We start from the raw sequence: 24,360 nt of genomic DNA on the forward strand, positions 1-24,360 counted from the left end.
TTAGTATATTCACAAATCAATTTGATGGCAGAAAAGAGAGACTCCTACAAAGTAACTCTCTGTGATGGTCTTCTAGGATACTGAAATGCTTTAAATAGGCGATGAGATTCCGATGCCTAGCAACGGCTGTGGGCCAGTCTTAAGAGTCTGGGCTGCCAGAGCACGGTAGTGTTATAATGGAAGCAATCTTGAGTTTACAAACTCATGGGCATGTGGACTGCCAGCTTTCAAGGCTCATGGCTATTGTGATAAACACAATAGGCCCTGATGGGTACTCCCCACTGGGCTGAAGGACGGGCTTTATGGTACCAAGTCACCATGAACAAACGATGGCAAGGCTTTCCTCAGGTCTGCCACATCCACCAGACATTTGGCTTCTTTGGACTTAGAGAACCTTTTACTCTTCTGGACACACAAGGAATAGAATGGATGTAATGTTTCTAAGGGGAAAGCAATAGGATTTTCTGGGGAGCTGTACATTTTGAGATTCAAAAACCATAATAATAAAAATGATAGCATGACACCAACTCTAACCACGCATGGGGCTCTTCTTGGAATGAAATGTAGCCTGCTGGATCTCCCAAGGACAAAGATCTTAAAGCTTCATAAAGAGAAGCTAGTGGGCAACTCAATGGTGGAACACTTCCCAATATGTTCAGGTCCTTGGCACTGATTCCCTGACTCACTATGAATCAGCCCTAAAATATCTATGCTGTGCATTGCTACTTCTCATGTATCTTTCCCTTTGCTTGCTCCTTGGCAAAAAAGCTGAGTCAAACACTTATTCCAAAAATATTTAAACAATAAACTCTCACCTGGTATAAAGTACAACTGTTGTAATTATTCTGTACCTAAATTCTGTGATAATTACCATTCTTATGTGATTTTCCTGCCTGAGCATAGTGCAGTGATCCAAACGCATCCTTTAAGATGTGACCAGTGCCTTGCTTTAATACTTCAATGATGACTTCAGAATCCCATTTAACCCCATGTATTAGTCCTGTTCTAAGATGACAGAGAAATGGTTAAATGGTTTAAACAATTAAATATATTAATTTAATATATTTTACCATTCAAATTCCTTGGCTGTTTGTGTAGAAATGTTTATTTGTTAATAGTCTTTAGTATCTTGCGAGAACAAGTGCACATGTTATGTGTGTGCGTTTATGTAAACATATATATTCCTAATTTAATGTCCTTTTTAATGGGAAATTAGTGTGCATATGACATCATTTATTAGATGTATGAAACAATTTACACCAAGAACATTCCATTGCCTCCCTGCCAAGTAATGACTATCCATTTGTACAATTAAAGCAAAACTAAGTGATTTTATAAAATAATATTGTTGGCTTCAAAATCCATACAAGTTACAATTATTGACACTAGTGTGCATTTGTTCAGTACTGAGCTGTGTGCTGTATAAGTAAATTTACCACCATTCTTCTCTGCACATTAAAAAGGAAATACGGTGATTTAAATGCTGTTCAGAAGGTTGCGTGCCTGCGACATGGAAAAGTTCAGAACTCACACCATTTTGTGTCCTTCTCAACCCACTGCGCATCCTGTTTCTTAGCATTGCAATACTTCCCCCGGCCTACAGTTGTTACAAGACCTCCAGTCCACTCTGAAACTCAAGTGAAACAGTTTTGTCCCATGAACCTTTGTTCCTGTCACATCTTTTACCATGGTATTTGGGGGACATGTTATTGTTTACATCAGTGAAAGTTTCTTGAGGGTCTATCTCAAGTGCCTCAAACAAAGGAGCACAGGTTTGCAATTCTTCCTTGCATAGATGAGATGAGTTTCTTTCTCAATGCCAGTCCTCCTGCATCTCAAAGAAATTAGCGCCTGAAAAAGTTGTTTAAGAAACACAATGCTCAGAGCTTCCTAGTGACATGGAAGATCCCCAAAGCCACAGAGGAAGCATCGGTTGATTCTGTGTTGAGGAAAGACCTATGATAATGATGTCAGACCCTTGCTCCAAATAGGTCACAAATGAAATGGGCTCAAAATGAGGGAGACATTGAAGAAACTTTGATTGCATACCTTGAAATAGATTATTGCCTATTTGGTGAAACCTGTCTTCGTCTTCAGAAAGTCCAATATGTATTTTTTTAAATGCTTGTTTGTCTGATAATTTCATACAAAGGTACTGCATTGAGATCATTTCTATCCCTCAGTCACTCCTCAAACACCTCCCATACACACCATTCCCTCTCAGACTCAGGACATTTTATTTAACTATTATTGTCTTATGCATGCACACTTACACACAACTGTATATATGTACAAACTGTAAGCTCCACTTGATACTGTTCATACGTGCATGTATTTATGGGTGACAAACTGAACTGGATAACCCATCAGGAAGTTCATTCCTGGATAAAACTGATTCTTTCATCAATCATTGGTGGCCTGCAGCTAGTCCTCCAGGATCTTGTGAAGTTCAGCCATCAGGGTTGGCAGATCAACTGATGTTGTCGTCTTTCAGGTCTTATTCAGGGAATAAGGCTACTGGGATTTCAAATATCTAAGGTGACACTGGCGCACTTGCAACAGTCATCCTGCTCCTCTGGCCCATCATCCACAATGTTTAATGAGCTGTAGTGGAGGGATTGTACTGTAGATGTACTGATTGGATCCAGGCAAACCATGGTCATTGATTCTCTGCATTTTGACCACTGGCGGATCTCTGTAATAGTCTCTGGCTAAGGCAAAGACAAGCTGCTTTGATGAGAGGTAAGAACTACACTTACCTGCGGGTATAATGATACATATTTAGAATACAGTTACATTGTTGATTTAGGAAAATGATAGTATGAAGTACTAGCCTGGGTATACGACCTCTCTGACCACATATAGTTGTTTTAGGTTTACACTTCAAGGCATGAATGCCCTCCCATTTAATGGCCTTAAATCTAGTTAGACATCTGTTGGTTAAAACAAGATAAAAATGTCACTGTTGAATCCCTGGGGTTAGCTTGCTGAGCCGGTTGTGATTGTGGAACACAGACTTAACAACTTGTTACATTTATTCAACGTATATGGACTTTGTATATTGATTAAATGTCTCTCTTTGAAGCTTGCACAGCACCTTCCGATCCTACAAGAAGTAGTCCTTGGGAAAGAGGCTCCCAGGTAAGGCTAGTTCCAGCTTGATTCCTCCAGACCCTATGTCTGCAGATTGTGGACTCTTGAGCAACGGAGTCTTACGGTCAGGTTACAGGAGAGAACCAAGGACAACGACAAATTGTTTGTGTCCTTTGGGTGATGTCTTTGACACTGCTGACCATTAATTCTGGGGGAGGTTTCTCTTGTCTGGCACTAGATGCTTTGTTAGTCCCTGGCTGTTAGGGAGATTGTGAGCATTTTTATCCCATGTAGCACAATTCAATTTAAATGATTTTGATCTTGTCGATAATGATAACCCCAAGACCACAAGAGATTCCCAATGCCATTTTTTTGGACATGCTATGTATCCTAGGCTAACCCAGACATCGTGAAACCCCTGAATCAGCTTTCCCAGTCTGCACCTTACAGGTATGTCGTCACATCGGAATAACCCACCGTTTTGCATTATTTGGTGATATAGCAGCATTTTGATTACAGCCTAGGTGATCATTCCAGTCAAAATATGAATCAAAATTAACCAATGCCTTATCTATCAATGAAAACTCAAAAAAACTAGGCTGTATGTAAAGGAAGTCAAGGTTCCCAGGAAAGGGAAACCGGGTCTCTCCCCTGCCTCCTTCCCATGAGTACCCACAGCATTTAAGCCACTGGCTGACAATTTAGGACTGGATTGTAATCTCCACAATAGGCTAGTGGGTCAGGACAAGAAAGGGGGCCAGCCAGGTGTGGTGCACGCCTTTAATTCCAGAACTTGGGAGGCAGAGGCAGGCAGATTTCTGAGTTCGAGGCCAGCCTGGTCTACAGAGTGAGTTCCAGGACAGCTGGGGCTACACAGAGAAACCCTGTCTCGAAAAACAAACAAAAAAAAAAAAAAAAGAAAAGAAAAGAAAAGAAAAGGAAAAAAAGAAAAAAGACAGAGAGAGAGGGGGGGGAGAGGGAGAGAGAGAGGGGGGGAGGGAGAGAGAGAGGGAGAGGTAGAGAGGGAGAGAGAGAGAGAGAGAGAGAGAGAGAGAGAGAGAGAGAGAGAGAGAGAGAGAGAGAGAGAGAGAGAGAGAAGGGGCTGGCTGAAGTCTAGACACAGCTTTCTCCAGGGCAGCAGGTGAGTGGCTGAGGGTGGACATACAGAAAGCTGAGAGGTAGTGGGTAAGAAGTAACTTTATCTCCCCTATCTATGGCCCATAGGGTGCTGGGAGTTGTTTCAAACCCTGAAGGAATGCAGTGATGGTGGTGGTGGTGGTGGTAATGGTGATGCTTCTTTTGTGAGCTTTCTGCTCATTGTGGGTTTTCTTCCCTGGGGCCTGCTCTTTGGGGACATTCAGCAGCCTCTTCCATTGGGTCAAATCCTGTCTATCCCCAAGTAATCTGTTCTTCTTCCTGTGTGGGCCCAGAGTTCAAACAGAGCAAAAGTACTATGGGAAAGTCTTCCTGGTCTGCATCTCTGGGGTGTAGAGCCTCTGCTTTCCACTGACCTGGTCTCTATTTCTCCAAAGTGAGAGAAATCTGATCTGCACTTCTAGTAAGACCAAGAGGACTATGGTTGGTGGCCTGAGGTCTGGTACCCACTGTGGTTCCCTCTAACAGAGCTGGTCCCATTCTAGGCACAGTCCAGCCTCTGTGTGATGAACAGACCTGCCCTCGGGCAGAGGGTAGAGGGGGACAGTCCAAGCCAAGCTTGCTATTGATCTTAGTTCATGGGTAATAACAGAGATCCCTAGAGGCTTGGTTCACCCTACTCAATCATCTACCCAGAGGGAGATGTCTTAGGGTTTCATTGCTGTGAAGAGACACCATGACCACGGCAACTCTCATAAATGACATTTACTTGAGACTGGCTTAGAGATTCAGAGGTTCAGTCCATTATCATGTTGGGAAGCATGGCAGTGTCCAGGTAGGCATGGCACTGGAGGAGCTGAGAGTTGTAGCTCTTGTTCCGGAGGCAGCTAGGAAAAGAAGGCTGACTTCCAGGAAGCTAGGAGGAAGGTCTCAAAGCCCACTCCCCCAGTGACACACTTCTTCCAACAAGGCCACACCTCCTAGTAGTGCCACACTTTGGGCCAAGCATATTCAAACCACCGCAGGAGACATTCTCACCTTGCTTAAACCTAATAGGACAGAAACCTGGACCTTGAAGTCAACAGGGCAAAGGTCTCGTGACCATCAACCCCTAAAGTACATACATTCCTCACATCACAGAATGTTTGAGGGGGCTCCAGTGTCCATGCTGGGACATGACACACAGAAGTTATCAATAAATGGAAGAAAATGGAAGGAATCAAAGCATATGAAAATCACCAAGTCTCCAAGAGGGGAGACTTGCAGTCCCGGCCTTGTGCTCAGCAGACAAGTGACAGGAGAGTCAGCCCAGTGAGAGCAGGCAGAGCTAGAGGTAGAGACCCATGGTGACTCTTCCACCATGTGGTGACACTGGGGAGGTTGGATGGCAGGAACCTCCTCAGAGGAGCCACTGATGCCTGCCCTGGGCAACACCTCTGTGTGAGGGGATGCCAGGCAGGAGGTCAATTCTGAAAGCTTCTGAAGAGTGGTCTAGGAAGATGAGCTACTTCACAGGAGGAATAAAGACTCAGGCCTAGATGAATAGATGGCCAAGACCTAGTCATGCCTTCACTAAAAGGCCTCAGACCCCCCTGGAGGCCCACTGCCTATCTCCATCCCATGGGCTGGGTGTGGCTCCATCTCTTCAGACACTGGCCTAGTGACTTTCAAGGGGCAATGGGCAGACTGCAAAATGATTTGGGAGGCCTAGAGGTTGTCTACCTCTACAGTGGGAGCTAGGTGAAGTGGCATGGGGGACCCAGCTACTCCAGACCTCAGGCTCCCCATCTGCAAGTGAGGCAAGAAAACTCTTGTTTATAGTATGCAGTAAGCCCAGCACAGCCTGTGCCCAGAATAGTCATCCAAACAGAAGAAGGTAGCAAATATAACAGCTCAGGCTGGTCTCAACTGGCTGCTCAAGCCTTCAGGCTCCATCTGTAGCGTCTGTTCGCCATCTGTAAGGTAGGAAGGCTGGTGAGATTATGGACTCAGGAGGTGACAGGCAACGAAAGCATTATGAACCCCTCTTTGAAGTGCAGATAAGGAATTGGTTTCACCTGTTCACAGGAGGAAGAATTTTCTAATCCAGTAGGCTCTGAAAGGGGTTTGGCAGATATATAACAATGATAGCAGGCTGTTCAGTGAGGGTGATAGTGTCAGGTGCATAGATGGATAGGTGGTGAATGGGTGGAAGATGAAAGAGTAGCTGAAGACAGATGAAGAGACGATGGATGAGCAGAGAGGTAGATGGGTGGATAATACATGGATGTTAGATAGATGATAGATTGATGCATAGATGATGAATAAGCAGACATGGATAAATGGATGAATAAATAAATTGTGGATGGTTGAGGACTAGGTGGATAGGTGGATAGGTGGGTGGATGGATGGGTGGATGCATAGGTAGAGGGATCAGTGAATAATGGATAAGCAGGACAGATGGATTTATGAATGGAAAATGTTTGTATGATACATGGATGGCTAGCTATAGGTGACAGTGGATGGCAGATGATCGATGGGTGGGTGGTGGATGGACGATGCTTGGGTGGTGAAAGATAAGCAGATAGATGATTGGATGCATACATGTGTTTCATAGCTGGATGGACAGAAATATCCGTAGGCAGATAGAAGCGTGTGTAGTAGGTCAAGGGGAAGAATATGTGAAGGATGGGTAGATAGCTAGGCTAGTGGATGGCTGACACCATGTCTGTGAACATCTGGCTTGTACTTTTCAATTGATGCCTGCCTTCCCCTGGGCCCATGGCAAACACACAAGGGTTGAGGCCTCTCTCCTCATGTTGCCTTCTGACTTGGTCCCTGGGCCATAGTGGATTTCTTCTGTATGTACAGTGGTATCTCCAGGCCCTTAACTGGATACTCCACAAATTCAAGGAAAGAAACAAAGCCAGGCACCTCTGATGCTGGAGCCATTGGCAGCCACATGCACAACCAGCCTTTGATTATGATGTGACATTTTTTTTCAGTGTTCTCTCCCCTTGACTTTATTTCTTCATGTTCCTTTCCCAGCCTGCTTTGCTGGCTTCTCATAAGCTGTGCCAAAGAGCACAGTTATTGGGAACTGGGAAGTGAGAAACACAAGTGCAGACAGGAATTTCTTCCCTCCCTTTCTACTTTGTGTGATTTCTCACTCCCATGGGTGACTCTGGCTCCTCTTTGACCCCTGCAGGCTTCCTGATATTCTGGGGCTCCTAGTGGCCCCAGCCTGTTCCCTGAAGCTTCCTGTCCCATTTCCAGACTCCAGAGTGAACACTTCCTCCTTGGGTCTAGCTGGTTAGGCCACATATACCATGAGGCACCATTCCAGCCATCACTGTATTTACAGTTGTTTGGTCATCATTACACATTTCCAAAACAGAACTTCTGGCTTCATTAAACAGCAGCTTCCCACCTGCCAAGCCCCATCAGCCTCCACTCCTCTTTATGCCCTGGGAAGCATGTCTTTCTGAGATGCCTCATAGTCAGTGACCCTCCACAGCTTCCTGTCAGGTCCTTCAGGATTCAAGATGGAAATGACCCACAACCTTACTGCAGCAACATCAGTGCCAGCCCCATTCAGCCTTATAGGGAATGGGGTGAGAAAGCCTCAGACGAGGTCTGGAAAATATGGTTGTTGTCAGGTCACTGAGAGAGGAGGTCAGAGAGGACACTGGAGGTCTTCAGAGGTTAACACAGGATTAGATGCTGAGCATGGTAATGGGCAGAACTAGCCTTTCATAAAGCTTTTAAAGTCTCACAATGACATTCTGATTCCATTTATCAAGTAAGAAGTTAAGCATGTCAGCCCACAGTGCCACTTAATGTCAGCACATAAAATCCAATTAGTAAGAAAGGCTCAGAAGCCCTTGACCAGGACAGCAGCTGAGGGCCTGGCTTTCCCACCACAAGAGAAACTGCTTAGCAGAGTGTGACCTTGTGGATGGATGGCACAGTGGCCAAGCTACAGTGTGGAGCCTGACACAGAGCTGATACAGTATATAGGGACCAGGCAGCCAAAGCAGGGCCTGTAGAAAACTGTAGAAAATGGGCACTGAAGAGCTGTGGGTCCCTTCAGCCACAAATACTAAATACCCACCAGGGTAGGATTTCCTAGGAAGGGGGACAGGTAGGTGGCTGGCTGCAGAATTTTCAGCCTTCAAGGAGTCTCAGCATGCTCAGGTTTGCTTGTATAGTTGCTACTAAAACAGAGATGGAAGCCATGGGAGTTTGTGTAGCCTTCAGCAAGCACAAACCTGCCTGCCTAGTCTTACAGGACTGTGAGAGGATGTGGGGTGTTCCTGTTGGAAAGTCAGGGGCTACAGATGGGTCTGTTCTAAGAGTCTCTTAGCAGTACATCTGTGTGCAGGATCTTGTGGATGGGAGGTTCACAGAAGTGAGCAAGGGTTCCCTCTGGTACCACAGGTCTCTTCCCCTCTCAGCACAGGGTGCCAACTTTCTGGCGGCACGTCTGCAGAGGTGGCATGCAGCGAGAGGGCCCCCTAGTGTCTGTCCTTCCGCTCCACATTGCTTCTCTGCCCATTTGAGGTAGCCATAGGGGCTGGTCTGATGTTCCTCCAACCTTCCCAGAATCCTTCTTCAGGAGGCCACAGCCCAGAATCCCTAAGCTTAACTGTGGCCTGCTTCCCAGGAAGCCCAGACTGTAGGGCACATGCCTGTCCCCAGTTATAGGGTAGAGTCAATTCCACATTCTGGGCAGCAGCCTGGCCTGACTCACAGATGACAAGGAACATAGGAATGAGGGTTGTAATGGCTGAGGAGCACACAGTGAATTTACTACCACTAGAGATGCCAGTAGGGGACACACTTCTAGAGGGTGATGCTTCTATTGAGTTCCACAGTAACATTTTCATTCATGTATTTAGCCGCCAAACACTTTTGTCTTTTCTACCTCCTGCCCTCTGTGAGTTGTGGACAAAGTTCTCCATCTCTCAGAGGCAGCTCTTTTCAGCTGGGCAAGCTCCTCCATGGGCTGGCTCTGGCACTGGGGTGCAGAGGCAGGATGGCACTGAAGGCTGAGACTATGATCTCACCGATGGAGGGACAGAGCCTGGGCATGGAGCCCTACAGAGGGAGCTCTATCAACCCCAGCCAGAGGGTTCAGCATCCCTAAGGGGCCTCAGGACCCTTATCCACATCAAACAAGAGCTTCCATGGCTTTCTGGCCTGAGGATGCTCCTCCTAGGGGGCACCACACCCTTATTTACCTCCCTCCCCTGAAACCTAAGCCTCTCTGCGAGCTGGGGGTTACAATCTTTGGAACCACAAAGGCATCTCTGATTAATTCCTTATATTTAGCCAGTCTGCAGCTTGCCCTAGCACTCAACAGGGAACCCTGAACTCCTTACTTAAAAACTTACTGTCCCATCCATGATCAAGGACAGCATGACACTAGTTAGTGATGCAAGGAATGCTCCGGCGGTGGGGCTGATGGAAGGCAAGAACAAGCAGGCAAAGGACCATCATGTAAAAGAGCTGGAGCCAGGACCAATGGCAGTCCACTCCACAGCCCCATCATCTCCCACACGTCACAGCTTCCACCTCACTAAGCTCAAGGTGTCCTCTCACCAAGTCCAGGCTCACAAGAGGATGATCACAGCTCCAGTTCCCAGACTTGGACCTTCCCTCTGGGTTCTTTTCTAGATCATCTCAGACCCAGTCTTACTGAAAGTGACAGCAGCCATCACAGCCCCATCGAGGTTCCTCTCCCAGGCCTCACCCGGTTTCTTGTGGTACCCAGGTCCAGTGTCATGGGGAGCCTGAGTTGATTTCTACTTGGGTAACTGGGTAGAGCAGCAGCCCCCTCTTCTACCCACTCTCCCAGTTAACCCACCAATTTGCCCACCCTCCACCCACAGGACAAAGGCTGTGGCTTGTCTTGCTGTGGATGTACTTCTATGGAGACAACACAGGGCTGTGACAGGATACTTCTGCTCTTCCACCAAGCAGCAAGTGCCGGTGAGGGAGAATGGTCCTAGCCAGGCCCTCATAAGCAGGGGACAACCTTCTCTGACCAGATGCCAGCAGGATGATCTTCCTTGGACACCAGCAAAGGGCCAGGTAGGGCTCAGGTAACCATGCCCTGGCAGAGGAAACCACAACCCGGAAATAGCATCTGCCTCTCACTGGACGGCACTGTGGATATGAGCTCCTTGTGCACACCTAGAGGTAATGAAGGAGCAATCTCACTCTACTTGCTATCAGAGCTGACAAATTAACCTCCTCCCAGGAAGTGAGAGGTGATGTGAAAGGTCTCTTGACACATAAACAGAGAGAAAAGGCTCTGCGGTGGGAAAGGAGCAGCCAGGGCAGTGTGACATTCCAGTGCCCAAAACCTGTCTATCAGTGGAACAATAGCTTAGCTCGTGGTAGGAAGCAGAAATGAACCAAGCATGGCAGTGTATGTCTCTAATGCTGATACACAGGAGGCTGAAGCAGGACTGCCAGTTCTAGGCTAGGCTGGGCTACACAGGTGTCTGAGAGGCATGATGGGGAAGCAGACAGTATATAGGGGGAACCAGAGAACATTCTGCCCTGGAGAGCTTAGAGCTTTCTGAGGGCCTCAGTGACCACTGGACAAAGGGAACTCTCCCCTGGGACAGAGGGATGAAGACAAAGGAGGCTGTTGTTTTGGAACGTGCTCTGGGGGCATCACATATATAGTAGGTGGCAATACCAGGAACAGGTCCTGAAGGTCAGCTAGCATTGGTCCTAGAATGTGGTCTGATGGGTACAAACCTTATAGGCCCAGGAGCGCCCCCAGTCCCGCCCCATGCCCCCACTCCACATGCCCACTGATGCTCAGGCACGTGTGGCTTCTGACCTCTGACCTGCAGCAGCTTAAATAGCCACAAGAGTTACACAACAGCCCCGTATGAGCCAGAAACCAGATAGCACATGAGCATGCAAATGTCACCCAGACACACAGAAAAAGTGGTGTGAAAGAAGCATAACCCTGGTCAACAGGGACTGAAGAATCATGACAAAGACTTCTGAAAACAACCTAGGTATAATATTCACACATGCAGGTAAAGCAAGACGACACTCAGCCACAACTAGAGCTGTCTGCAATGGCCATCCTTAGTGTTTGGACAGATACAGAAACACAAAGCAACATTGCCCAAACCCCTCTGGCTCTCAGAGGTTCGGCAAAAGTCTCTTGGTGTAGCAGCTGTCCACCACTGGAATGAAGACTGTGGTAGCACAGCCACAGGAATCCAGGAGGGAATGAAGGTCAAGAACAAAGCCACGGTGAAAGAACAGTAAGGTAACCTCTGCAGACAAAGGGCACTGGGAGTCACGGGCACAGCAGCCACAGTGCTACTCATCGGCTACAATGCTACAATGTCAGGAAAAGTCATGTCCTCCGACAGCTGGTCTCCATAGAACCAACCAGGGCAGACACATATCCCACTGGAGTAGTGCTAACCCCCCTACCCCATGTTGAGCTCCAAGGCACCAAGTGCTGTTCTGTTCTGTGACTTTGCAAACCGTTCACATAAAGGCTGTTACTTTGAAGTTCTGGGGAACACGGACTTCTGAGAACATGTTGGCCTCTGAACAATGCTGAGATTAGCACAGTGGCTCTGTGAGACCTGGACCCCAGGGGTAGGACCTGCTGCTGACAGGGACACTACAGAGCTTGCTGTTGAATTTGTTTGTTGATGGATGAGGTGGGTGCAGACCAAGAGGTTGGCATGATACCTCAGCAACTAGCAGTGGGGGATGTGAACACTGAGGCCAAACGCTGAAGCCAGTGCCCTTAGGAATGGGCGTGGGGTCCACCAGTTGAGGAGAGCAAGCCTCCCAAGGGCTGGAGGTACACCCCTCAAGGCACTTCAACCTGATAATGTGGCTCAGTTTTCCAACACCAGACACAGAACTGGCCCACTGAACCAAGCTGCAGCTAGGGGAGGCTCCAGAGTAGCGAGATAGAGGGTACCAGGTCTCTTGCCATTCAAATGATAGATTATCTGTGCTAGAAGATACAGTTAAACCACTAGCCAGAACATAGAGAGCCCTCTGTAAACAAGGAGCAACCCTGACAAGAGCCATGCTCCTGGGGCCCAAGCCTGTGCTTGCTCTCTCGCTCATCTCAGTATGCTCTCCTCCCTAGCAGGCAGTCTCTGCCCCACAGCTGCACATGCCATAGAGCAGAGCTGCAGAGGGCCAGTGGGTGCAAACAAGGTACTTTAGTTGTCACCTGCAGTGGAAGAGCAAGGCAAGGTAGGGTGGGTTGTGGCCACACACACCCCAGGGTGCTCCTGAAGGGCCTCAAGTTTGATCACAGCCCTGAGAGCCACACGGGGCTGCCTCAGCTGCTGCTGTCTCCTGAACACCGTGTGCAGTGCCTGCAGCTGCCCCATCTCTTGCACGCTGAAACACGGCTGCCGCTCTGCAAAGCGCACAAGTGCCTCAAAGGATGTGGCTGCCTGCTCCCAGGCTGCCTCCTCAGTCTCACCGGTATCTTTCTCTGACTTTTTTGTACACCTAGTGGCCTGGGATGGTGCCACAATGGCAGGGGCCTCATCTATGTCCCTCCCTGCCACAACCCGCTCTTCAACCCTGCTGTCCTGAAGCCTGCTGCCAGAACAGGTTGGCCCTTCTTTTACAAGCCCAAGGATGTGTGCGAACGTCTTGTGAGGCTTGATGGCACAGCACTCTGCTTCCTCCTCAGAGGAGGAGCCTTCAGTGAACGTGACAGTGGGCCACAGTTTCCTCCAGGCCCGCTGGAAGACCTGGCTAGGCACAGCATTCCAGGCACGGGCCACGTTGACTATGGCGTCATTTATGTTGTGGCGGGTGGGGAAGCCCTGGAAGGCCACGGGAGGGTTAATAAAGAGCCTCATGAAGGCTCTGCGAATGCCTTGTTCTGTGGGCTGCAGTAAGGAGGTCACGCTGGAGGGCAGGAAGATGGTGAAGACGTTCTCTGACACTAGCTCAGACTCCTGTGAGTGGGCCCGGGAATGGTCCAGCAAGAGAATTGCCTTGCTGTCTTCTGGTAAGCCTATGGTTCTAAAGTGCTCTCTCACCGAGGGGACAAAAATATGATGGAACCAGTCTGAGAAAATCTCCTTGTCTACCCAGGCATTACCCTGGGCCTTGTAAGCAATAGGCAGGTGCTGGATGCCTCTGAAGGCTCTGGGGCCGCCACCCTTCCCAATGGCCAAAGGCTTGATTCTGTGGGAGCCTGTGGCATTAGCGCACATCAAGACAGTCAGCCTGTCCTTGCCCTGTTTGAAGTGGGGCACAGTCCCATCATCTGGGGCAGAATTTGGCAAGCACCGCCAGACAAGACCAGTCTCATCAGCGCTGTACACCTGCTCTGGAGACAGCCCGTGCTCCGCTGCAAGGCTCCTGAAAAAGCCACAGAACTGCTCAGCAGCTTGGTGGTCAGCCGCCTGCTTCTCGCTGGAGGCATCCAGCTTTTTAATGCCATGCCTGGCCTTGAAGCGCCAAAGCCACCCTCCAGAGAACACACAGGGCTCTGTCAGCCGCATCTGCTTGTAGAAGTCCTTGGCCTTTTCGATGAGCATAGGGCCCGACACAGGGATGCCCTCAGCGCGCTTTACCAGGAACCACTCATAGAGCACCCGGTCCAGGTGCTCCAGCTTTGGGGTGTGCAGGGTACGTCGCTGTTCCAGCGCCTGCCGAGAGTCTGAGCTGGCGAAGAACCTGAGGAGCTGGGCCTTGTGGGCTTTGATGTCATACAGAGTAGACATGCCCACATTATACTCCTGCATCAGAGCCTTCCTACTCTCCCCACGCTCCAGCCGGGTGCAGATGTCAATCTTTTCCTTCAGGGTTAGCACCACTCGCTTCCGCTTCTCCCCCTTGCCCTTGGCTGCAGCCTGCTTGGAGGCCATGAGGAAGCAGCCGGAGCCAGGCTGCCCCTGTCCTTACTTGGTTATGTTTCTCTCTGGCTCTTGGGGCCACGGTTTCTCCCTCTCTTCTCTACCTGCCCCAGGAACTGATCCCAGGCTTAAGTCAAGTTCATTCTTGACTCTACCCTGTCTACAGCAGTCTCTTGCCTTAGTTTGCCTTCAGTATCAGGACTCTAGCATACTTAGGCCTCAGATCCTGGTAGTGCTGTTCTCTTCAGGGGAGGAGACAGGAGAGCTACCCTGGACTGCTGGGGTGCACCTGGAGCCTACGGCCTCCACACAGATGTCACAATGTGGCAGCTTTCCCCTTCAACTGTGTCCAGGTTTCAGGCTAATGAAGATTTGATGGCCCTAAGCTGGAGATACTCCTTGTGAGGATTCACAACGTTGCTTAACCCATACACTCCAGGAACTAGAAAAGCAGAGGAGAAAGAAAAATGTTACTAAGAGCAAGCACTCAAGATATGCTTAGATTTTAAACATCAGTGCCATTTGGCCTGTGTGTGTGTATGTGTGTGTGTGTTAACCAGCCCTTCCTTTCAGACGACACAGTAAGCAGCACCAGCAACCTTTAGAAATGTTCAGAAAAGGCTAAGAGTCACAATGCATAACTAACGCCTTCTCTCTCCCTGTAAATCTTATCTGGAATGCTCCTCCCAATCGAGCATTCGATAAGTCAGAAGGCCACAGAGTTACTTCCACAAGCAGTATAAAAGTGCACCCCAGACCACAACATAAGACACACGAGTCATTTATTCAAATGAAGTTCCAAAGATAGGCAGGGAATACAGCTTGCCACCGGCCAGCTGTGTAACTCTATTCCCTTAAGTCAGTCTCCTGGTCTGCAGAACTCAGTGCTGGTCCCCAAGGCTCTCCTCTGCTAGTTAGATCGAGGATAGTGTGCATACCACTGGCACACAGTATTTGTTGTGGGCACTTCACTGTGGAGCAGAGGGAAATCAAGGCCAGAGTCTACTCTCAGGGGTAATGTTTAACCCAGGCAGCCGAGGAATTCCTCAGCAACTTAGGCTACCGGGAGGCTCAACTTATGATGGCTTAGTGCCTGCCCTGCAGATGTGTTGAGAGTGGTTTAGTGACTGAAGACACCCACTTCAGAAATGAAATTTTTGCCAAGCTCCATGTAGTGGTCCAAGCCTACCATCTCAGCACTTGAGAGACTGAGGCAGAATGGCTTTGAGTACAGTGCCAGCCTGGGCTACCCAGTAAGTGCTAATGTAGGGGGAAAGGGGAAAGAGGAAATTTGAATTTGGTACCACTCTTAGAACCTCTTAAACGTGACTGCAGAGATCCAGGAGGCTTCTACCTTGGGAAGAACTGTTCCAAGGGAACACTGATAACCAAGGACCACTTGAACAGAAGCTTAAAGGACCTTTTCTGGAGCGGGAGTATAAAGTGGGAGAAGCTCCTAAGAGGAGAGGCAAATTTCTTCCCGCAGGTCCTGAGACGTCTGGGGAATGGATGGAAGAAACAGCCTGCAACCTAGCTGCAGCCCAGACGACACACGGGGGAAAAAAAACAAAAAACAAAAAACTCAAAACACAGGCAAGAAACGAATGAAGGGGTCCGGGGAGAGCCAGGAATAACCGAGCTTGCCCGGTCTGCGGACTGGTGAAGCGCCTGGGAGCCGAGGGGACCTGAGAAGGGATGCTCGAGTCCCGAATGCGACTCGATTCCCGAGCGCAGAAACAACGATGATCGTCCGGCTCTGGGATGAGCCTCCAAGTCAGTCGGCGGAGGCGGCGGCCCAGCCCCGCACGGCCCAGCCCCACTCACCTGCGGACCCCGTGCCGCCGCTACCGGCCGGAAACGCCAGCCACGCAGCTCTCCACCGGCCCGCTCTTCTCGGCCTTCCCCGACCCACTTCCGGGGGACGCTCTAGACCACCGGGAGACTTCTGTCTCGGTGGTGTCTAGGTCGCTAAGGGGCGACCAAGCAAGGAAGCGGTCCGGGCCCAGCGGCTCAGCCTCCGGTAGAACAACAAAAGCCACAGGGCGCTTCGCGTTTCCTGAGGAACGGAATCTTCGAGCGGAGCGTCCGATCCTGGGAGCCATGGCCCGGAGAGCACGGACGGAAGGCTGGGTCCAACGCCACCTTGCGGTGGGAGGTACCCAAGGCCCGCCGGTTGCCAGGACCCCCTTTCCATCCTTGTGGACCCTTCTTTTAGCTAGGATTCAAAACGTGTCCAATTTAGACGATGCTGATGATGAGATTTGAATCGTAGTATATAGCGTAGAGGCTTTGAGAGGCATTGAGATGAAATGAACCATTTTGTATGTTGAACATACCTGAATTCGATCAGTTGTGTGGGTGCCCAGTCTCTAGATCCCTGAACCTGCGAGTTCAAGAGCTGAAAGGAACTTGGCAGGCATAACCAAAAGAAAGTCGTCGAAGTATAAAGTTTATTCTGATTGTCTGTAAGCACAACGGTTCGTTGTTAAAGGATCGAGTGAGAGAAGACACTCCAAAGGAAGGCTATGAACTGACAACAGAGCCTGAGCCTTGTGCTTTGAAGATGGAGGAAGACTACCATTCAAGAAGTGCAAGTGGTTTACAGGAGCTCCAAAAGGCGGGGAAACTTCGGACTACAGACCTGTTGGCACCCTGATCTCAGTACCCTGGGTCCTCAGAAGTGGGAGAAAACATAATTGTGTTGTTTTGGGACCTCCACACGGGGGTGATTAGTCACAGCTCCATAGAAACACAGATTGTGGAAACTTGTTCCTCCTTAATTCACACCCTTGCCTGAGTACCCAGGACCCGTCTGCCTGTTCTTCCCCACCCTCTCTTGTTAAATCTCTTGCTCTCTCCATTCAAATTCCCCAGGGATCTCCAGTACAAGATTTTTAATAATACCAAGGAAGGCTGGGTGGCTCCCAAATCCATGTCTCCTTCCAGAATCTCCTCTCTGATGTCGAAACTTCTGTCTCTTCCCAGGACCTGGACATAACATGCACCTTGAACACAGTGTTTCTGAAATGAAGATGGGAGCCTTGTGATTGGCCTGGTGCTACCCATGGTTTTTCCTGGCAGTTCCACCATCCCACTCACCCTGAACTCTTCCTCATGCCCCACACCCATTCCACCACATCTGATTGGCCTTGCCCCCAGAATCTATTTTTTTGGATTCCCTCCTTCCCTCCACCCCCCTGAACTCTGGACAGGCTATCTGTTGCCTGTTCCTTGTTCCTATTGTTCTGACCATACATTATTGTCAGCTACTGCTGCTGCACTGTGAGCCAAAACCCTGCCCTGGGACAGCCACTGTCTTGTAGCACATGACTGTGGGTAGTGACTTAAGTGCAGGCCAGTGCTAAAATGTATGGGACATGGGAGGAAACTGAGTCACAGAGGATACTAGGCACATGATGTGACTGAAATCCAGGACCCTTAGAAGTATTTCCGTCAAGTTTTCTGGACTCCCCTGGGACAGCTGGCTCCATCTCTGCCGGTGGTTCTCTCCTGCCACCTTGTGAACATGGGATCATACATTTCTCTAGGGGAAGGGCTTGGCAAGGACCTGGGGCTTGGCACATGACTCCAGACTTATCTCAAGGACTGAGTGCACTCTAGCAGTGGGTAACTGGTCAGAAAGGGAGAAAGACTGGGGTCCCCTTGGACCTGGCACTAAGAGTTACCCTCTACTGCCTCCCATTACTCCATGGGGTTAAGCCTTTGAGATCACACATTCCAGCGCAGCCTCACCAGCCAGACTTGCCCTCCCAACTTACCTACAGTGGCCTTGGAGGGGGTCAGTCTGGACAGATCACTTATCTACCCATGGTCTGGCTTACCTAGCCATCTTCCAAACCCATAAGCCATCTCTGCATGGGTGTTCCCTCTGTCTGTAAGCCCTTGGCTGCAGGAGGCCTGGACTACAGAGGTGCCCATTGCTTAGATGGAGTAATCGCCAACCTCCCTTTCCTCCTTACAAGATTTCTCATGCCTCCCTATCTCGCCTGCCTGTCTCCATGGAGGAGTAGGCATGTGAAGAAACCCAGGGAAAGGCAGGGACAGCTCTGAGAGCTTTCAGGCAGAAGGCAAGCTGGTGACAGTTGGTAGCCTGTGGGAAGTGGGCATTGCAGACAGAACCATGAACAGTGCTGAGGGGAAAATCATTTCTGGGTAAGCAGGGGCCGTAGAGATTAAAACTGGGTCATGCCCCAGGATTCGGTAGGGCCTGTGGAGCTTCAGCCCACTGTCCAAGGGGTTACCCCAGAGACCCAGCCCCCAGATCTCATATGTACACATGCGCTTACCTCACAATACACACATAGTGTACATTTGACCTATAACGCACACTCTCTCATGTGACTCAGGTTTCCATATCACACAGAGTTTGCAAGGAGTGGCTTTAACTTCCAGAACCCAACATGGGGACCATAGTGGGAGAGGATACTCAGCTTCCTAGAGGCCTGGCTCCAAATGTGTAATATCCCTGACCTGAGGGACCATGTTTCCAAAGGCCTGCAGTGACATAAACAGAAACCAGTTGTAGTTTCGCATTCCACGTGCTGACTTGACTTTTAAAGGCAAAATTACAATTGCACCCAACTGTGACATGTGTCCAAGTAGGGGAATCCTGTGGTATCCCCCTAAGAAGAGGTAGAGGTCTGATGGAAAGGCATAGTTTTGAGAATCCACGCCCAAGGAACAGTGGCTTCTTTGCTATGTGAACGGGCAGGCTCTCCAAGGAGTATGGTGGGCTGTGGAGGAAAAGAGAGAACAAGAAAAACTAGAGACTCAGGAAGTGGAGCCAGGCTAGGCTAAGGGTGAGTCATGTCAAAGCCCCAACCTATAGCACATTCACTCGTGGAGGGGAACATGCCCTTTGTGATAGGCTTTTTCAGGAAGTGTACTACCAGAGGATCCATGCTACAGGGTTCAGGCTACAGGGTCAAGACTCAGAGTGTGGCCAGTGTCAAGGCTCAGCATGTGGTCACGATCAGGCTAATATATGAGCATGGCCAGGACTCAGGGTGTGACCATAATATTGCGTTGTTTGAGGATTAGGGTCACCAGAATGAGTGTTCAGTGTTGGGCTGAAGTCACAGGCCTGTGGTGAGGGGTGGGACTGGACAAAAATCATAGCCACAGCCTTCAGTATTTGAGGTGAGGTCACTGGGTCGCTCTTTGGCCAGAGCTCCCACCCTAGGCACCACTGGTGTTTGTGGCTCAGTGGTTGTGCAAGGTGCTGGCACTGCAGCTGTTAAGCAGATTTCAACCTGTGCCTGCTATATCCATCCAGTGCCCCTGGGCTGAGACAACCAGAACTGTCTCCAGGCATTCATATGAGAGGAGGAGGCTTGATCCATTTAAGAACCACCACCTCTAGAGTGCATATCAAACCCGATCGACAAACATTTACACACCTGTAAATATTTGGGGAGTGACTGTTCTAACTGGTGCTGGGTGCATATGCCTCCAAGTGCTGAGACAGATAAGCAAGGTCTCCAGGGCCAGCCATCCCAGTGGGTGGGAGTAGACAGCCATACAAGGACACAACCAAGCTGTGGGCACTTACAGCACTCCCTGGGTTGGCAGACCTGTGACAGGAGGGGATGTTCTAAGAGGAAGTTCTAGGTAGACAGAAGGACAGCATCCTGGGGAGGGTACCCTCACCCTGTGTGGCCTTGAGCAGGATCTTCCCCCTCTCTCTGAGCCACAGGCTCTTTATTGCCAAAGGAGAGGATTTCCAGTGAAAAAGAGAGAGACTGTCTAGCTCAGGATGCTAGACAGTCAGGCAAGGGAGGCCATAGAGGAACTGGCTCTAGAAGTAGAGTCTATGGGCCACCGGCCAGTCTATCATTACTGCATATGGTCCAGGCATGCTGGGGCATGGGATGGTTCCCTGAGACTAGAGGGGGATACTTTCCACTCTCCTGTGTCGTAAGTGCCAGGAACCTTTAGGGTGAAGGAGTAATTAGGGATCTTTCAGTACGGATGAGAGATCATCAGAGAGCAGAACACTGTCCCTGGTTGTGGGCAAGTGGATGGTGACCATGGCCAGCATTTCTAACCGCTGATACCTTGCTAGCACAATGGTGTGCCCAGCAGTGTCACCAAGAGAGCCTGGCAGAAGGATCGTGAATGTAGGTGAGCCTCAAAAAACAAACAAACAAACAAACAAACAAACAAAACAACAACAAAAAAACCCACCACCACCATCACCACCACCAACAAAAAACCAGAGACCACAAATCACCCCAAAGCCAAGAGCAGCAGGAAGCACTGGACCCTATGATCTGTGATCAGAGCTGCCTGTGGAAGAGCAACCAATAAGATCTGTGGGTGGCTTCTGCTACAGAGAGGCAGCTGCTGCCACAACAACCCATCAATGAGGCTGCCACAGGGAATGCTGGCCTGACCTCTATCCCTCCCTGCTTTGTTCTGGTAAAGCCGAATGCCTCCCAGACCAAAGAGCAGTGTGCAAAGTGGGTCTGGGGGAGAGCCAAACACACCCAGTGGTAGCCTGCCTCCCCACTCCTGTTTTTCCCCTGGGAAAGCTCTTGAAGGCTCTGTTCCCCCCGACTCTCCTGTAGCTAGAGTTCCAAGTTTTCAGCGGCAGTGTGGGAGGATTAAACATGAGCTGATGGCTATCCGAACTCTCACTCCACAGGCTCTAGGTCCCATACCTAAGAGAGGCAACCTCAGAAGAGCATCTATTTAGTGGCACCTTCTCGAAGGCTCTGTTCCCCCCGACTCTCCTGTAGCTAGAGTTCCAAGTTTTCAGTGGCAGTGTGGGAGGATTAAACATGAGCTGATGGCTATCCGAACTCTCACTCCACAGGCTCTAGGTCCCATACCTAAGAGAGGCAACCTCAGAAGAGCATCTATTTAGTGGCACCTTCTAGCAGCCAGTCATTGTCATTTGAAGCAGTCAACTGCTACTACTGTCTGCTGCGTTTCAACCCAGGCCTGTCTCCTCAAGGGGCAAGGGCCCCAGAAAGGCAATACTGTCTTGATGTGGAGCACTGGGGCTCTAAAGTTGCAACTTTGTCTTTGGCCAAATGGTTAGGGGACTAGAGAAGCTTTCAGGAAAGTAATGTTTCAGAACTGGTCACACTTCCCCGAGGAAGGCAGGAGCCGTTATGGGTATGGCTTAGGATTTCCAGCCCTTGTTCTGTGGGTGCCTAAGAAAGGGCTTCTAGCAAAGACAGCTTGGCCCCACCCTGGGAAGGCAGTGCCCTCCAGAGCCAGAAAGAAGGACAACAGCAGGCAGTGGGAGGGGTGGTGTGAGAGATCAGATTGGAATGGGCTGGGCCTTGGGCTTCCACTGGCTCCAGGTGACCTGTCACTGTTGACTGTGGGTAGCAGAGCCTCCCCTACTAGCTGAGACCATATAAAGCCTCCGGAGGCACACTCCCAGGTGCTCACTGCAACCATGAAGACCGTCTTCTTTCTCCTGCTGGCCACCTACTTAGCCCTGCATCCAGGTAAGCTTCAGACAGCCACGGGACAGGGCTCAGAAAGGAGTGATGGAGAAATGTCCAAGGGGTAGACAGATTAGGAGAGGGAAGGGGAGAGAGAAGACTGGGGACACCAAAGCCCCTTTGCGGTGTGGACTCTTACTAGGGTCCTGTGAGAGGCAGGCTAGGAGGGACTGAAGGGCTTCAGGAAGGAGAGGCTGCCAAGGGACAGACACACAAGGCTACAGGGCCTTAGTCAGGGAAGCCCAGGAGACAAATGGCTTAAGCTGAGAAGTGTCACAGAGGGAGGGGGAGGAACGTAGCAGGACAGGGTCCTCAGGATGTCTTGGAAAGGGTCTCACTGGTCCATCCCCAGCTACTTTTGCCTCCAGTGTGAGAGTCCACTGGGGGTGGGCAGTCTGTGATGAACTAGTGTGCTGAGCCCTCCTATCAAGTAAGTCCAGAAAGGTCACTAGACTCCTAGAGCCTCAGCTTCCAGTTGCAGAGAAAGAAAAAGAAGAATGTCCCCAAGGCCCCTGGAGACCTAAGCAGAACAAAGCTTGTAGCCACTGAAGTCAGATGTAAGCACCTATTCCTACAGATGTGACTTTAAGGACAGCTTTGCCAGCTTTTGAAAAGAGAAGGTGACCCACATGCCCTGACATCTGAAGCTACTTGTCCCAGGCACGGAGCAGGACTTCCCCAGGGGCCCCACAGCATAGTGGAGGCGTAGGAAGCCTAAGAGACAAGCTGGGCTCAGAGGACAGGTGGCCCTCAGAGCCAAGTAGCATGAAGAAGTCGTATGTCCCTCCAGCCTAGTGCCCGGCGGGGCTTTTTCCCTGTGTGACCTGTCACTAGGCCCCTTGTCCCTCTCAGGGATCACAGGTACTTTAAGTTCCTGAACAGTGAATAACAGAGCAAAGTGTGGGTTTTGGGTGACCAAAGCGGAGTAGGCTGGCACAGAGCCCTCCGTAAAGGGTATCTGAGAGTTTTGGGTTTTAGTCTCCTCTATGCTTCAGCAGTCTGGAGGGGACTGGGCTGTCTCTCTCCACTCTGTGTTGGAGATGGGAAGGCCTGGTCCGTCTCTCTTGAGGTGCAGCTGGCCAGCCTCTGAGCCTCAGGCCTCTTGCCTCACCCACAGGTGCTGCTCTGCAGTGCTATTCATGCACAGCACAGATGAACAACAGAGACTGTCTGAATGTACAGAACTGCAGCCTGGACCAGCACAGTTGCTTTACATCGCGCATCCGTGAGTGCTCTGCCGCCCCCCACCCCCAGTGCTCTGCTGCCCCATCCCCGGTCCTCACTGCCTGCTGCCCCACCGGGCGGCCTCCCTCCCCACTCCAGCCAGACATCAAAGCTTTGCTCACCCATTCACCAACCATTTCTGGTCTTTGTGGAGTGGGTCCAGAAGTTTAGCATGTTCCGGAAGGGGCCCTGAGCCAGGGGCAGAGAGGTGGCTATCAGGACCTGGCTTTAATCCCAAGTGTCACTCTCTCTTCCCAGGGGCCATTGGACTCGTGACAGTTATCAGTAAGGGCTGCAGCTCACAGTGTGAGGATGACTCGGAGAACTACTATTTGGGCAAGAAGAACATCACGTGCTGCTACTCTGACCTGTGCAATGTCAACGGGGCCCACACCCTGAAGCCACCCACCACCCTGGGGCTGCTGACCGTGCTCTGCAGCCTGTTGCTGTGGGGCTCCAGCCGTCTGTAGGCTCTGGGAGAGCCCTACCATAGCCCGATTGTGAAGGGATGAGCTGCACCTCCACCCCCACCCCCACACAGGAGCAACCACCACCACCACTCTTAACTCCCACATAGGGCTGGCCTCCCTCACCCCAACCCCTTCCACCAGGGCCCTTTCTCCTCTCTGCTGCTATTTCCACAGCTAGCGCTTGGCCCACCCCACCCCATCAGCACTGTGCCCTACCAAGTTCTGCTCAGATGCTTCAGCTGAAGGACTCCCTCGCCACCCTACTCTCCAGGGCCTGAGCCAGTGTGCACAGCAGCACTTGGGGAGGGGCCTGGTAGAGGCTGAGATGGGATGGACTGAGCAGAAATGGAGCTGGGAGGTGGGTGTGAGGCACCAGGAGTCCCAGGAGATGATGCCTGGTGGGGGACATGCTCTCCGTTTATAGAGCTCCAGGATACAACAGTCGTGTAATAAATACCTGCTGAGTAAGTGGAGAGAACCTGTGTCCTTAAGCAGCCCATGATGCGTCTGGTCCCCACCTGGGAAGTTTCTAGTCAGGGTCATAAACATGTCACTGATCTTAGGTGTTAGCGCCCCAGTCTTGGTAGGCTCATGAGAGTGGCACCTGGCAGGAGATAGGACTGCATATCTCAGGACACCCAGTACCTGCTGTACTGACTCATGCACACTGCCAAGCTTCTCAGAGCCCTGGGTGCTGCTTCTGCTGCCCGGTCTGTGTAAAGGAGAGTCCAGAGCTTCCACAGATAAGAGGATCTCCTGGGAAAGAGAGCATTCTGCAGCTCCCTTCAGCCTCAGTGAAACTACTTTAGAAACGTTTGTTCTAGCTGGTCATGATGGCTCTCACCTTGAAAACCAGCATTTGAGAGGCAGAGGCAGGCAGATCTCTGTGCATTTGAGGCTAACTTTGTCTACTTAGGAGTTTCAGGTCAGCCAGAGCTACACAGACCCTGTCCCAAAACAAAAAACAAAAACAAACAAACAAACAAACAAAAAAACAAAAAATCCCTTTGATTTAATAGTTGCATGTGGCAAGCACATAGGAAATACAAACTTAAAAGGAGCAGGGAGAAGCCGGGCGTGGTGGCGCATGCCTTTAATCTCAGCACTCGGGAGGCAGAGGCAGGTGGA

The 24,360-nt window shown here is 50.3% G+C and overlaps 2 protein-coding genes and 2 long non-coding RNA genes across 4 annotated transcripts in view; 3 read left to right on the forward strand and 1 right to left on the reverse strand.

The window, feature by feature from the left end:
- Positions 1–11,146, forward strand: part of Gm32994 — a 31,499-nt gene extending 20,353 nt beyond the window's left edge. The window contains exons 4-5 of the long non-coding RNA XR_003951652.1: positions 3,086–3,141; positions 10,062–11,146. This is a non-coding gene — a long non-coding RNA (predicted gene, 32994). The remainder of the gene's footprint in view (positions 1–3,085; positions 3,142–10,061) is intronic.
- Positions 9,047–15,957, reverse strand: Jrk (jerky). The gene is made up of 2 exons (NM_008415.6): positions 15,882–15,957; positions 9,047–14,499 (listed from the first exon to the last, which is right to left on the reverse strand). The coding sequence occupies exon 2, from the start codon at positions 14,067–14,069 to the stop codon at positions 12,396–12,398; it is 1,674 nt and encodes a 557-aa protein (NP_032441.4). The 5' UTR covers positions 14,070–14,499; positions 15,882–15,957; the 3' UTR covers positions 9,047–12,395.
- On the forward strand, positions 15,796–17,009 carry 4933427E11Rik (RIKEN cDNA 4933427E11 gene). The gene has a single exon (NR_033197.1). It is a non-coding gene; the product is annotated as an RIKEN cDNA 4933427E11 gene (long non-coding RNA).
- A 4,464-nt stretch (positions 17,010–21,473) lies between these two features.
- On the forward strand, positions 21,474–23,700 carry Psca (prostate stem cell antigen). Its single transcript, NM_028216.2, has 3 exons — positions 21,474–21,541; positions 22,656–22,763; positions 23,021–23,700. The coding sequence occupies exons 1-3, from the start codon at positions 21,490–21,492 to the stop codon at positions 23,230–23,232; spliced, it is 372 nt and encodes a 123-aa protein (NP_082492.1). The 5' UTR covers positions 21,474–21,489; the 3' UTR covers positions 23,233–23,700.
- The last annotated feature ends 660 nt before the right edge of the window (positions 23,701–24,360 follow it).

The sequence above is a fragment of the Mus musculus genome, chromosome 15 (assembly GCF_000001635.26).
Source record: "Mus musculus strain C57BL/6J chromosome 15, GRCm38.p6 C57BL/6J".
Lineage (NCBI taxonomy): Eukaryota > Metazoa > Chordata > Mammalia > Rodentia > Muridae > Mus > Mus musculus.